The sequence below is a fragment of the Zasmidium cellare genome (genome assembly GCF_010093935.1).
Source record: "Zasmidium cellare ATCC 36951 unplaced genomic scaffold M409scaffold_33, whole genome shotgun sequence".
Classification (NCBI taxonomy): domain Eukaryota; kingdom Fungi; phylum Ascomycota; class Dothideomycetes; order Mycosphaerellales; family Mycosphaerellaceae; genus Zasmidium; species Zasmidium cellare.
Window position 1 is genome coordinate 215,140 of NW_022986977.1, and position 14,140 is coordinate 229,279.

The 14,140-nt window shown below is 52.3% G+C and overlaps 6 protein-coding genes across 6 annotated transcripts; 5 read left to right on the forward strand and 1 right to left on the reverse strand.

Moving 5' to 3' along the window:
• Positions 1 to 43: 43 nt before the first annotated feature.
• Positions 44 to 1,047, forward strand: M409DRAFT_26732 (uncharacterized protein; the record flags this gene model as incomplete). Its single annotated transcript, XM_033808243.1, has 2 exons — positions 44 to 337; positions 388 to 1,047. The coding sequence occupies 2 exons, from the start codon at positions 44 to 46 to the stop codon at positions 1,045 to 1,047; spliced, it is 954 nt and encodes a 317-aa protein (XP_033663766.1).
• A 1,968-nt stretch (positions 1,048 to 3,015) lies between these two features.
• On the forward strand, positions 3,016 to 4,288 carry M409DRAFT_26733 (uncharacterized protein; the record flags this gene model as incomplete). The annotated part of the gene is made up of 5 exons (XM_033808244.1): positions 3,016 to 3,160; positions 3,215 to 3,300; positions 3,419 to 3,772; positions 3,827 to 4,100; positions 4,167 to 4,288. 5 exons carry the CDS (start codon positions 3,016 to 3,018, stop codon positions 4,286 to 4,288), a joined length of 981 nt encoding a protein of 326 aa, XP_033663767.1.
• A 449-nt stretch (positions 4,289 to 4,737) lies between these two features.
• Positions 4,738 to 5,466, reverse strand: M409DRAFT_26734 (uncharacterized protein; the record flags this gene model as incomplete). Its single annotated transcript, XM_033808245.1, has 1 exon — positions 4,738 to 5,466. The coding sequence occupies one exon, from the start codon at positions 5,464 to 5,466 to the stop codon at positions 4,738 to 4,740; it is 729 nt and encodes a 242-aa protein (XP_033663768.1).
• Positions 5,467 to 8,285: 2,819 nt separating this feature from the next.
• M409DRAFT_68850 (uncharacterized protein) lies at positions 8,286 to 10,038 on the forward strand (the record flags this gene model as incomplete). The annotated part of the gene is made up of 2 exons (XM_033818014.1): positions 8,286 to 8,561; positions 8,614 to 10,038. 2 exons carry the CDS (start codon positions 8,286 to 8,288, stop codon positions 10,036 to 10,038), a joined length of 1,701 nt encoding a protein of 566 aa, XP_033663769.1.
• A 325-nt stretch (positions 10,039 to 10,363) lies between these two features.
• M409DRAFT_26736 (uncharacterized protein) lies at positions 10,364 to 11,222 on the forward strand (the record flags this gene model as incomplete). The annotated part of the gene is made up of 2 exons (XM_033808246.1): positions 10,364 to 10,561; positions 10,614 to 11,222. The coding sequence occupies 2 exons, from the start codon at positions 10,364 to 10,366 to the stop codon at positions 11,220 to 11,222; spliced, it is 807 nt and encodes a 268-aa protein (XP_033663770.1).
• Positions 11,223 to 11,956: 734 nt separating this feature from the next.
• On the forward strand, positions 11,957 to 12,891 carry M409DRAFT_26737 (uncharacterized protein; the record flags this gene model as incomplete). The annotated part of the gene is made up of 3 exons (XM_033808247.1): positions 11,957 to 12,077; positions 12,143 to 12,774; positions 12,829 to 12,891. 3 exons carry the CDS (start codon positions 11,957 to 11,959, stop codon positions 12,889 to 12,891), a joined length of 816 nt encoding a protein of 271 aa, XP_033663771.1.
• Positions 12,892 to 14,140: the final 1,249 nt, after the last annotated feature.

Sequence of the window (14,140 nt, forward strand, 5' to 3'; positions counted from 1 at the left end):
CATGCTTTCGCGCTAGCTTCGTTAGCGCGAGAACCTACAAACAATGTCGCCTTTCGTCGTCCCGAAGTTTGTACAAAGCCGCACTGCAACACTTTTCGAGCCGCCACGGACCATCAATCTTCCACTGATCTTCGCCATCGCCATGACCAGAGGGAAGCGGGGCGACGACGATGGCAACGGCGGGAGCGGCACCGGCACAACCGCGTGCTCCAACGCTCAGAATCAATGCCTGCCGACTGATATGTTCGTGATATGCGGCGACCGTATTTGGCCGGTACACCGCAGAGTTCTCATACCCTCGCTATTCTTCCGGCGCCACTTCAAAGCCAGTCGCAAGGTAAATTCCACAAAGCCGCACAAGTCACTTTTGCTGACCCTCATGAGCAGTCTCCTAAATCCCCACCGATCGACGGCCAAGTCGTGAGCGCTGTACACGCCGCGCTTTGCTTCATGTACAAAGGCGATTACGATGACGAAGACTACGATCTGGCAGAGTTTGAAAAAGCTGAAGACGCATATCCGATCCTGTTCAATGTCTACGTCCACGCTGTGGCCGTCAAGCTGGAGCTAGCGGAGCTGGAGGAACTTGCAGTCACAAAATTCTCCAAAAGGGCAGAGGTGGAGCGTGGGAGCCCTGGCTTTGCGGACGCCGTCCGAGAGATCTACACCGAGTGCCCAGAAACCCGGCTCGCGCTCAAGAACAAGGTCGTGGAGGTATGCCAAAACCATGCCACCGAGCTGTTTGGTGTAGGCGCCAGTGTCGACAGCGACTCTCGCATATGGTATCACAAGCTGCATGGTGTGCTGAATACCGTGCCGGAGTTCAGGAGAGATCTCTTGCGTGCTACGCCGCCGACGACCGGTGGATATACATGGAGCATTCTGTCCTTGCAGACGGCCGAAATCTCTTACTTGTGTCCGCGCTATGACGAGACGTTTGTGATGTGGAGTGTCTCGGTGCGCCAGAAGAAGCATTGCTGGTGTCCTTACTGTGGGGCGCAGGAGGAAATGGTGAATTTGCAAAAGCAGGAGGTGAAGCTTAAGTAGGAGACGTCGATTGCGAAGAAGGAGGATTCAGGCAGGAGAATCTCATCCTGTGTCGACTAACTCTGGACAACGGGGAAGAGAATAGGGTCAAGGAAATTCGTATCGCTGTGTTCTGCCCTTCTGGGATCAGTATGGGCATCTTTCTTCACTTCATTAAATGCGGAAGTTTTCCAGTCCATATCCTTGGAACATTCGGCCAGCATGCCCTCGTGCGAATTGCTTCTGTCTAATCCCGACTTACAGACTTTGGGCGGGTCCCTCGAGCTTACGATCATCATTGGCGTGTTCTCTTGGTATAGATCCTGGTACCGTCCCCAAACCCGTTTGTCAATGAAGAATGCTACGCTTCCATGCCTTTGATTTGTAAATGCTGGACATGGATACGAGCATGGTATGGCCGCGATGCATTAGTTACGGCTCCTCCAGTGTCCAACAAGTTCAAACTCTAGAACTACTTACGCGCCATAACTTGCGCTAGATAAGACTTGTCAGCTCGCTCTAATAATGACTAGGTATGCGAGGACGTCTTACAAATCTTGTCCCGAAACAGTGGGCGTGAAGATGAACAGGTTCATCGTCAGGGATTGCAGTTGGGTTTCCGATACTACAGAAAGCAGCCCGGATAGTCGCATGATGGTTTGACAGCATCTTAGATGGAAACTGGTCGGACATTTGAAGCCGCTTACGAAAAAGAGGCTGCTCTTGCAACCTCAAATATCTGACATGAAGTCTCAGAAGTCCGGCAAAGAAAGATGTGATGTAGAACCACATCTTCTTCGTCTCACAAGGCTACGGCAGCTTTGCGGAACTCGTACCACATCCAGCACTTGACCTTGATAGGCTGGTCTTTGACAAGAGGTGAAGGCTAAACGTAGCTTCAAGGGTACACTACGGTGCTGTCCGTGGAATGCAAAGGCTCCACATGCCACGTCAAACGGCAACACAAAAGTGGTATTCCACAAGAGTCTACAGCTCGGGGGAAGGCCGTAGCGCGCAAAGCTAAGATCATAGCCTGATGACCTCCAACACTGACGTCCTCTCTCTACCTTTTCCTCAGGATTGTACGATCTACGAGATATATGTAAGGGCTTATGCTAATAGCAGGACTAGTCTCTTAAGATTCTACTCAACGCCCCATAGCCGAAGTCTTCACTGCATAGATGACACGAGGCAAGGCCGCGGAGCCCAGTCGGTCGCTTGCCAATGACGATGAGTCGGTCGATAGGAAGACACTGCTGATTCCATTGGTAACGACGCTGCAAGACCGGACAACGAGTTCGCTGGCGAGTGACGATGCAGATGTTTCTTGCCGTTCGTTGAATATCATTTTGAAGCCCTCAGCCTGGTTTGACAGATTTGAAGATGCGCTTGTAGACGCTCAGCAACAACAACAACGAGACCCTCTCATTTTGGGTTCATGTCTTGCTGGAGTCCGCGGTAGCGCATCTCAACAAACGGTTCATGGATGACGTTGGTCCCACGATGCTGTCAATCCGACTTCCATTTGGCGACACCAGGACAAGGCGTGTGGTCTTTCCTGTTGGAACTTTTCCAAGCAAGCCAATGGAAGGACCCAGCCCACCCATCGGCAACAGCGATGAGTGAACGACTTTCTCAATGACGATGTGCTTACCACTCAGATGAGTCCAGCGAATGACCACCTCGAACCTTGCACTAAGGGTTTACGAGCAGGATCTTAACACTATTCCGCTTTGCACATACGCATATGACCGATGCGAAGAAAGCGTAGAGCTTTCTTGCGTGTCTCCCCAACATCACAGAGAACGAATGATCATGGTAGAATTCCCGAAGTCGAGCATTTGCGGAAGAGACAGCAGAGTGCACATAAAGCAGAGGGCAGACCCGTCTGAGCCAACTTTCGCTATCAAGCACGTTCAGCATCACAATCGCGGACCGGCTTCCCTCTTCATCTGCTATATCTCCACATTACGGGTGAAACAGCACAGCATGTCCCTCACACTCATCACCGCGGCTGCTCTTCTAGCCTTCACCTCCAACACGCTTGCAGAACCGCCGACTGCAACTCTGGCTGCACCTGAGCCGGACTATACCTGCACGTGCAATGGCCTAGATGCACCGTCTTGGAGTGCCTGTACGCATAGCCCAAGAGATATACGATGTCGTCCAGCCTAACATTACTGTGCAGGCACCGAAATCGCAAACACCTACTTCGCTGGTGACGCAGAAACTAGATCGTACGTACTGGAGGGAGAGGCTCCCGCCTGCTTTCCAGTAAGTCTGCATAGCCTTGTGGATCTGTCCATGTCTTCGAGAACTTTCCAATTGGACGAGAGCGGTTATGCGCACATTTCACGAAATTTGCAGTGACGCTGACAATACAATCAATTAGTTCGACTCAAGCAATGAACTGAACTGTCTTATATCGTTCTGCCCACGGGAAGGCGTACCAGTGGGGACAAATATCACCGCACAGGAAGTCTTGTTGTGGTATACTTCAGTGGCCTCCAACTGCGAGAGCGACGCTGGATCGCCTGGTGGAATCTGTGGACCAGGACCCGATGTGCCAGTGTCCTATACCGACATACTATCTGTGGACGTTATCGCAAACCCCAACTGCAAACAGAACGACGCCGTTCGTACTAAAGCAGCTACTAGCACGTCTAGTAGTGTAGCGACGACTTTACCACGAGCGAGAAGGCATTCAAGACACCTAACAAAGGATGACGGGACACCTCCAAGTACTGTAAGTGCCTCTAGTGCTGCCGCTCTTCTAGATAGGTGCGCTGACAGGCGATAGGACAACGAATGGGAGAACATTCTCACGGCCGACAATGTCAACGCGCCGGGGGTCAAGATCAACGTCTTCGGCCCAAGTCCAAACGGGAGCACATATACCGTCATGGACGCTCGCTCTACCACCAAGAGCGTCGAGGCGAGCGCCGGCCTTTCGGCCAACCTCTTTGATATATTTACGGCTTCGGTGGGAATCTCGACGACCTACTCGCAGACCTTCTCCGAGGAAGTCGGCTACTCGGTCCCAATCAATTGTCCAGACAGCGAGAGAGGAGTCGGTGGGTCAATCTTCAACATGCGTGTCAAACGATATTTTGGGCGTTGCTAATCGATCTTGACTCTAGTTTATTGGGTGCCGCTATTCACTCAATACGGAGGCGTTTATCTGCCGTCCAACACTGGGGCAGACTGGTACATCGCGAACAGTGGTGCTCAGACCAGCTACGAAGTGCAGTGCCTCGATTAAGGGATTGAACATTACCCACGAAGGATGGTGTAGTTGAGAGCAGGTCGGGGGAGTGTACAGGATATAGGTAGAGATCGGTCCGGGCTGTTCTTGATGAATTGTTCAGACTCTGCACGGAGTGCTATTCAACAAGTCTCCTGCTAGGGCCTCCATAGGTTTAGAATCTGGAATGTGTTTCAGTCCCGACGTCTTCGACATCACTCGAAATCTTGAAAGCTGGAACATCTTCAAGCCTCGCTGCGTTATGACGTTAAGTTTGGAGAATGAGAGAGCCTCTTTTTATTCGATTCGATGTCCATCGCACAGGGAAGTTGTGGCGATGTTACCGCGTTTGGTACGGCTAGCTTTCACCTCACAGGTGCTGTTGTCCCGCCATTCAAGTCCCCCCTAGTCATAATCGTGATGAATCATTACAGTCGTCGTCTCGTCTCAGAAAATCCCGCCGACGATCAAAGCATCGCCATAAGTCCCAGACCTGCAACGAACAGGCCTTTGCCTGCGAGGACTCTTGACCCAGCAGAATCAGTGTTCAAAGCCGGCGCCGCCGAAGAAGTCGCTGAACCTTCTGCACCCGCCGCAGAAGTACTCTGACCACTCGTGGTCGTAGCTGCCAGCACCGCAGTGCTCGTGATAGTCGATTGCGACGTACCGGAAGGCCCCGTCATTGTCGTCACAAACACAGATGTCGCAGTCGACGGTGTCACCGGGCTGCTGACAGTGACCAATGTGCCATTCGCCATCGTCGGAGGCGTCAAACTCGCAGACGTTGAGCTGGTCGCACTGCTGGTGACAGAACCCGTCGAAGTGATTGAACTTCCCGTGCTGGTCGTACTAGAGCTGTCACTCGTCGTGCACAGCAGCGAGCCCACTTGGACGGTATTTGTCGATAATAGACTTGGTCGTGTGCTGGTGAATGACGCCGGTCCTGTGCTGTTGTTGTAGGTGTATGGAGTGCAAGTTATGCTGGCGAGGTCGACGCCTTCGGAGCCGGTCAGGTAGAGCGTACTCACGGACTGGAGGGCAGTGTTGGTGACACGGGCGTTGAGTGGGATGGTGATTGTTGTATTGGTTAGGCCGTTTCCTGCACCGCCGTGGGACGCTTCGATTGTGATGGTGGCGGATTGGGCGAGAGCTGTCGTCGCCGTAGCGAGGCCCAAAAGGGCTTTTCTGAAAGACATCTTGTGATTCGAGGAGTTGCTTTAAAGTCGTGCAAGTCGTGTACTTCTCGCTGATCGTGATGCGAGTACTACAGATAGCTTGGCTTTTCTTCTTGTAGGTAGCAAATCGGTGTATGTAAGAAGAATCAAAGATAGAAAGAAGGAAGAGAAATTTTAAGGCTGTCGCGCTCCCTTTGATGGCCGCGTCGCCTTCACCAAAACATGTGCAGCAAGAGTGAAGCACAGCATTTCTCAGCCCGAGTGACGTCCTTGTGCCCAGCCTCCCTCGTGGATGCTGAACAAGAATAGCAAGCTTTCGCAGATCAGCCGCTAGCGGGGAATAGCTTGTTTTGCGGTATTCGTGAGTAAGTCACTGCGTACATTTCAGAATGCGCTGATGATGGTCGCCACATTTCTTCACTCTCAACCTCTTTCTTTTCCCTTCACTTGGCTCATTCAATGTCATGAGCAACACACTGCATTCGGGGGTTCAGTGGTTACTTCCGTGATGCATGGCGATATGCGGGTGTCCGGAATATCCTGGTGGAGAGCCAGCGATTACGCCACGTGAGTTGCCAGGACGCCTTTTGGCCCCATCATCTCTTTTCTTCTCCCGCGTCTCATGATCCATCAAGCCTTGCAACAAAAAAGCCCTGTCAATGAACGCCGTCGCATTTTGCAGCGCTTGGGTTGCGTCTCGACTGCCTTCTGAGTCGATGAAGTGCAAACAAACTTCGGCCAGCCCACGCGGGGCAAGTCCGATGGAACTTCGTGTCTGTGGGATCTCGTGTCAGCTGCAAATACGACTGCGAAATCCGCTGGAGCAGGACGTCTTCAAACCGAGTGGTATGGGTGATGTCAGTGGGAAGAATTTGGTGATAGCAGATGGAAGACCGCCCAAGGAACGGCAGCCCGCCACCAACCTCGCCTTACTCCGGCTTTCGACTGGGTGAAGCACATCTCTCCCAGGCCGATATCGACAGTCTGAAGCAGAGATGCGATGCAGTTGCTGATGCCGCACTGGTTAAGCTACAAGGTCTTTCCAAGGATACGATCAATGGTACCAGGCTCGACCTCTACGCCCTCCTTCAAGAGCATCATGAGATCCATCCAACCTTACGCAGACTGTGGGATGAGGTGTACCATGTCCCAGACTGGGTCGATTGGGCACAACTTGAGCGCGGACAGAAGGTATTCTGGCGTTATGGCTTCGCGAACCTGATTGGATTTGCTCTCCAAGGCTTTATGGGCGGTAATGCTGCCACACCTGGGATCGCAGAAGTACTAGTTCGCACTGGAGGCTTCTCGGCCAATGTTGTGCTTCGCAGAGCTCTCGAAACCTTCCAAGGACTTCTTCAGGTCACTCGGTCTTTGCAGGACTTGAAGCCTGATGGTGATGGCCACACATCCTTGATTCGCATTCGACTTCTTCATGCCAGCGTGCGGCAGCGCATCCAAAAACTGCGTGAATCAGATTCGTGCTATTTTTACAGCGACCAGTATGGCCTTCCAATCAATACCTGCGACGACATCCATACTATTGCGCTTTTTGCTTGCAATCCCATGTGGATCGAGTTACCAGCGATGGGCCTGATTCCCAAACCAGACGAGATTGTGGACTATGTTGCTCTCTTCAGATACATAGCGTATGTGCTCGGGGTACCGATCGACTACTTTGCCACTGCTGCGGAAGCTCGACATGTCATGGAAGCCATGTGCGTGTACGAATGCATACCTAACGAGACTTCCAAGATCTTGTGCCACAACTTCATTGTGGCATTGAAGGACGTCCCTCCAGTGAACCTCTCGGCCGGATTTATTGCAGCTGCAAGTCGAACAATCAATGGACCCAGGCTGAGCGATGCTCTTGGAGCAGGTATTCCAGCCATGTTGGACGTAGCAACATTTCGACGATTTTGCTGGCTTGCAAGAGCGCTGGTGTTTGCACAAAGACTGTCACCAACTTTCGACGACCTAATGATCAATGTAAGCGCAGGAAATAAACGGGACGTGGCATTGATTGACCTCTTTACAGTTGCAACGAGAAGTGCTATACGCCTACACTGTTGAGGGACATTCTTCCAAGTTCTGTCTCGGAGGCGCTTCCAAATTCGACATGAAGCATATACCAAGACTTGGCAAACGCACCAGCAAAGGACGACCTAGCGGTACGAGGTCTGGATCTGGCTTCTTGTTCCGTCCCTTGGAGTTCTTGTTCCTTACTACGTTTGTACTGGGATGCTTTCTGGTTCCCGCGCTACTTCTCCTCTCGTGGAAGTTTTTGTGGGTAATGTCGACGTCGGCGCAGCCCCCAAACGAAAGGATGTCCTCGTCACGGGGCTTGATCTAACGGCTAAATTGACTAGCCAAGACGATGAGGACAACATCACGACTTGGCCGCGGGCCATCAACTCGGAGATAGCCTTTTGCCAAACCGACACCGAAAAGAACCCGATCGTCGGCAGCCAATCCGAAACCTTGTCCTCTCCACACATCCACCCCCTCAGTTCCTGCATGGACGACTCCGCGTGCGAGTTTTGTGCAACGGAGGCTGAACGAACACCAACTGCCGCTCCAGTGACGATGCGGCACGTGAATTATTTGTAACCGAATGAGCACTCACCTTGCAATCGAGGTCTCGGCAAGACGCCATCGACAACGACTCGCATGCTCGTGCCACCTTAGCGCGCAACGTCCCTATCTAGCACCTTGACTTCGGCGGAGTGTTGCACCGCGCGATGGGGTGTGACGTTTGTATAAAGCTTGTCTATTTCGTGTTTTGTTTATGTTCCTGGATCCTTCGACAGCCACTTCTTGTCTTTCAACAGCTCCTCTGCAACATGAAGTCTTTCATTGCTGGCGCTGGTCTTCTGGGCCTGGTTGCTACAGCTCCAAACCCAGCTCCCGGTTACGGTGGTTCGCCCAAGGTCACAGTCAAGAATGGTACCATCGAAGGATTGCACTCAGCTACCTACAATGAGGATTACTTCCTTGGTATACCATTCGCACAGCCGCCGGTAGAGGATCTGAGATTCCGCAACCCGCGATCCATCAACACGAGCTTTGACGGTGTGCTTCAGGCGATTGAGTATGCGCCAGCGTGTTACGGATACGGAGTGAGCATCTCAAAGGCTTGAGTTGAGTACCAGCGCTGATTTGATCTTCTAGGGCGACCAAATCGGCTACCCCCAGTCTGACGATTGCCTGTATCTGAACATCGTCCGCCCGTCCGGGTATGAGAATGCATCGTTGCCAATTGGAGTGTGGATCCACGGTGGAGGACTTTACCAAGGTTCAACAAGAGATGAGCGCTACAATCTCTCGTTCATCGTCGAGAACAGCGTCAAAATTGGCAAGCCCATCATTGGCGCATCAATTGCCTACCGCCTCGGACCTTGGGGATTCTTGCAGTCACAGGAAGTCAGCGCAAGCGGCAACACCAACATAGGTCTGCGTGACCAGCGGCTTGCTCTGCACTGGATCAACGAGAACATTGCTGCATTCGGTGGAGACCCAAAGAAGGTGACTATCTGGGGAGAATCTGCCGGAGCGGGCTCGGTGGGATGGCATCTCACAGCGTATAATGGACGAGACGATGGTATCTTCCGCGCTGGTATCATGGAATCGGGAAATCCTGTGAACTACAACAGTTACAAGACGAACATCGACTACCAGCCACGGTTCAACGATTTGCTCAACAGGACGAACTGCACTACCTCACTTGACCGACTCGACTGCCTTCGTAAGGTGCCAGTCCAAACAATCCAGAACATCTTCAACTCGACATCTTTGCAGAGCGGTTGGAGTCCGATCGTTGATGGAGATTTCATCCAGAGATGGGGCAGCATCCAGCTTCAGGAGGGTGCCTTCGTCAAAGTTCCAATCATTGACGGTGCCAATTCCGATGAAGGCAACTCCTTCGCGCCTCAACCTGTTAGTAGCGAGGAAGACTTTGCCTCGTTTATCGCCAACACCAGTCTGAGCAACCCTCTGCCGGAATGGTGGGTAGCAGAAACGCTCAAGGCATACCCCAACGAACCAGCATACTGGGTCCCTTCAGTGGCAGAGCTTGGCAACTACACCTACCCAGAGTCTTATGGCGCCCAGTACAGGCGGGCTTCTGCCTACTTTGGAGATGTCTACTTCCACGCCAACCGCCGTGGTGCTGTCGAAACTTGGGCAGCGCACGATCTGCACGCATACTCATACCGATTCAACACCAGGCCTGCTGGCTACGAATGGAACCAAGGTGTCATGCATTTTGTTGAAGTCGCCTTCGTCTTTGACAACACCCAAGGGCTGGGATATGACGAGGAGCACGGCACGGTCAACCCTTTCCTCGACAAGCCGAAGAGCTACTACGATCTTGCCGATCTCATGAGCAAGTCTTGGACTTCTTTCATCCATGATCTGGACCCTAACTATGCTGGGAAGAACGCCTCATCTCCTGCATGGCCGAGGTACGACCTAAAGAATCGGCAGAACATCGTCTTTGACGCCAATGTTACTGGGGTTGCTTGTGGAGAGCCGGATACGTACAGAGAGAAGGGCATTAGATTCATTCTCGATCACTCTCTTGCTTACAGGAGATGATATGCCTACACAGCGATAGTCGAACGACAGTTAGCATATGGAACACGATATATGAAGTCCGTATCTTCGGCCGAAAGGAGCAACATGCATGACCAATGAGCCTCCACTGCACACATGTCCATGACGTAAGTCGCAATTCTCAATGCTTCTTTGTCCTTGAAGGCTCTTCGCTTTACCAGGAGAGAATTTGTCAGCCTGGAGGAGACTCAGACTTGAACTGTACGACCATATAACCGGTGCTACAGAGCTACTTGATCCTTCAGCTTTCAGCCTTTCAAGCCTCGACCAACGCGCCGTTTGCCACCTTATATTCTTGGCATTCACGATGGGTTTCGACTACAAGAAAGTGCTTCTCATTGGAGCAACGTCTGGCATTGGCGCTGCTTTGGCTGAGACGCTTGTGGAGAATGGCGTGTTTGTGATTGGAGTTGGCCGCAGAAGGGAACGATTGGAAAGCTTCGCCCAGAAGCATGGCTCGACGAAGACGGACTACAGAGTCTTCGATGTCAATGATACGGACACGGTAAGCCTCAATGAAGTACCGAATTGAAGATGCAGAGACTTACACACCACAGGCTCAAGCCTTCGTCGACGAGATCTTCTCGGCTCACCCAGACATCTCCTTCGTCTTCCTCAACTCCGGCATCCAACGCGGCCTTGACTTCACCAACCCATCAAAGGTCGACCTGTCTACCCTTGAATTGGAGCTCAAGACAAACTACACCGCCCCAGTGCACCTCACCAACGCCCTCCTTCCCTACCTCACCCGCCAATCCAGCCCAACAGCCTTGGCCTACACAACCACCCAACTCGCCATCATCACCTTGAACTCCCGCCCCAATTACGGCGCTTCCAAAGCCGCTCTGCACCACTTCATCCTGGCTTTGCGTGCTCAAATCTCCAAATCCTCCCCTTCCCTGAAGATCATCGAAGTCTTCCCACCAGCTGTGCAGACTGAGCTTCACGATTCGAAGAACCAGCCCGATCTTAAGAATGGAGATCAAATTGGGATGCCGCTGAAGGAGTTTAATGACGAACGTTGGGAGGGGCTGAAGCAGGGGAAGGAGGATGTTGTGGTGGGGAGTGCAAAGCCGATTTGGGAAGCGGTAGAACCGCCTAGGAGGGAGGAGAGTAAGAAGTTCAATGATGTAATGGATGAGGCTTTAAAGGATTTTTTGGCTTAGATGGATGGGGGGTGGGAATACCTTGTCGAGGAAAGGATCTTGTCGGGGAAAGGATGAATGTATTTCTTGAGTGAGTTGCGGAAGCTATGATGTTCCCGTTGCTGTCGAGCACCCAAATCGATGAGATTTGCTCGAAAGCGTTGGAGGTGTCGCTGCCTTTTCTCTCACCACTAATGGGTAGAGGTAAGAGCCAGACTTCGACAGGAAATCGTCAACATAGGAGGTGGTCTTCCAAGTCATGCTAACAACGACTGCTTGCCAGTACAGTTCACCTACTATGCCCCTCACCAGCATGGAGACTTGCAATTTCCCTTGGACACACACCAATCGACCCTTCAAGCAGAGTTCGCGGCTGAAATCTGCAAAGGCGTTGCCATGTTTCAGCTGGTCGTGGCCTGATCAAGCCACTCGCTTCTTTAACCGCAGTGTCAAGCTTCGCGGACGCCACCACGCCCAAAGCTTGTTCTCGCCCATATGCCTTGGCCAAAGAGGCCAAGCACTGGACCAATCGCGTTATGAGCGAGCGATGCATTGCCTGGAATAGGCGTGCGAGGCTGAGTCTGGTGTCTTGCTCTGGTGCTTCACCGGTCGGGCTGGCCGAGTCAGTTTGGTGAAGCGAGTGATGGGACGAAGTGTGATAAAGGGGAGAGAATGTCCTGGCCTGATCATCCAGCAATCTTTGTACATCCCTTTTGCTATTCTGTGACGCAAGACTTTTCCCCTTCTCCATCAAAATGAGCCTCGGTTGGGTTGGAGCTGAAGGGCTCAATGTCATTGATTTCCAAGGACAGCAAGCCAGCGAGGAATGGCCATATTGCAGCAAAGTATGGCCTTATTGCGTCAACAATCCGACTGGTGAGTCAACTTACAAGCTCGAAGATCCTGGAACTCAAGCTCACATCGCCTTCTTTTATCAACAGCATGCACATTTGTCGGGGTCTGCAACAACTGCCTCGAGTTCCTTCCAAAGTCTGTGAAGGGCTGCTGCCAACAGAATCCGCCAGCTTCATGCTTCCAGAACATCTTCGCAGGCGGATCCGGCACCCAAGATGATTCGCAGCAGTCTTTGAGCGCATCGCCCGCCGCGAGTGCAAGCATCACCGACGCCAACGCGGCCGTCTGCGCAACAGCTCTCGCTGCCGTCTCATCGTGCGAAGGCGCAACGTCTGGATTCGATAGTCTCGCTGCCACCGCTCAGGCTAGCTGTTTGTGCTATGACGCCGCCACCAGTTACGCGCCGAGTGTCTTCGACGGGGCTTGGAGTTCTTGTGCGGCATATGCTTCCACGGCGGACACCAGTGACTATCCGGCTGTCACAAGCGCGCTAGGCCTGTGTCAGAGTGCAGGAGATGTGAGAGGCAACAACAATGCGGCCACTACAACCGGTGGAAATGGCCCTGCCAGCACACCAACGACTGCTACGGCGACGGCTACTGGGACAGCAGAATCCACTGGCGATTCTCCGAGCTCTGCGTCCTCAACTTCTGCCGCTTCGGGCAGTCAGTCCTCTTCAAGCTCGAGTAATAGCAGTGGTGCTTCCACATTCCGATTTGTGAGCCTCATCGTCGTTTTTAGAGCCTTGTTGTTCTTGCTGACTCCTGGACAGGAAGGCCGGCTGAGCGGTTTGCTGGTCCTTGGGATGCTGTCTTTGGCCATACTTCTCGGTTAACGAGTCCTTAAGTGCCTTAACTTAAGGGGCCACAAAGCTCGTTCTCGCGAGAATCGGAAATGAGATGGGCGGGAGTTCGTCAATAGGTGTACGAACGAGGGATTGGAACGAGACATATTTTGTGAATGAAGTACTGTCTTGATTAACGTTGTATACTTTCAACGACGTCGAGAATCGATGCGAGCGCTATTCAGAAGGTCTGCAAGCGGTGCTGGTCATAATGCACCTGCAAGCGCCTCCAAATCATCACCACACGCCTTCATCCACTCGAGGTCTTTCTGCAGTTCCTTGACATGTGTCAACTTATCTTGAGCCAAGTACGCATCCACCTGCTCGTCGAGGCGCGCATCAACACTCTTTCTCGCTTGGGGAGATCGTTCGTAACCCTTACCAGCTGGCTCTTTAATGCCTTAGCCTCTTCGTCTTTCTCGAAAACACCCTAAGAGAACTCAAGAAAGTCTTTGTAATCTTCCACGGCTTTGTGAGTGCTTCGTAGCGCTCCGCGTACTCCTCCTTCGCTTCCCTCTTCACTATTCTCCACCTGTCCTCTGTGCTGTTTCTTCGACCAGAAATGCTCTTGCCAGCGTCCGTCCAGTTGATTCCGCCGTGCGTTGCGTCGCCACCCGCAAGCCGGGTCAGTGCATGTTCAGCAGTTCCAGCAAGGTCTGCGAAAGGTACGGAATACAGGGCGAGGAACCGCACACCATACGGGAAACCGGTCCATGGGCAGACTCGAAACAAAGTAAGAGCTTTGAAGTATCAGGACGAGAGGATCTTCAAGGTACGATAGAGCTTTACCTTCCTCCATGATCGCAAATTCTCCGTTCCTAGCAAGAAATGTCACAGAGCACTAGTCACAACGTTGATCATTACTATTCCGATCAGTAGGATCGAAACAGTCATTCCGGGTTGATGCACATTCTCACGTAACGTACAGATATGATGCAAGAGGAGGCTAAACGTGGTCATAATGAAAGGCAGCGAGTTCATTGTTGTCTAAGTCAGCGGCCGGGTGGTCCGGGCTTATCTATCTAGCTCTGCGGTCTCCACTGGTGTTCCAAAAGTGTCCTATCCTGCGACAGAAGACGCTCCATGGGCTTGATGTCAACTTCGGGTCCTTATATGCGATGGCGAAGACGGAGGTAATCGTTGCGAGAAAGTCTAGAGGGTAATCGCGCTCCATCGGTGGACACCACTTAGGGCTTTTGACTTCGGCTCATCGCTGACTTTGACGAGCAAATGACTTCAA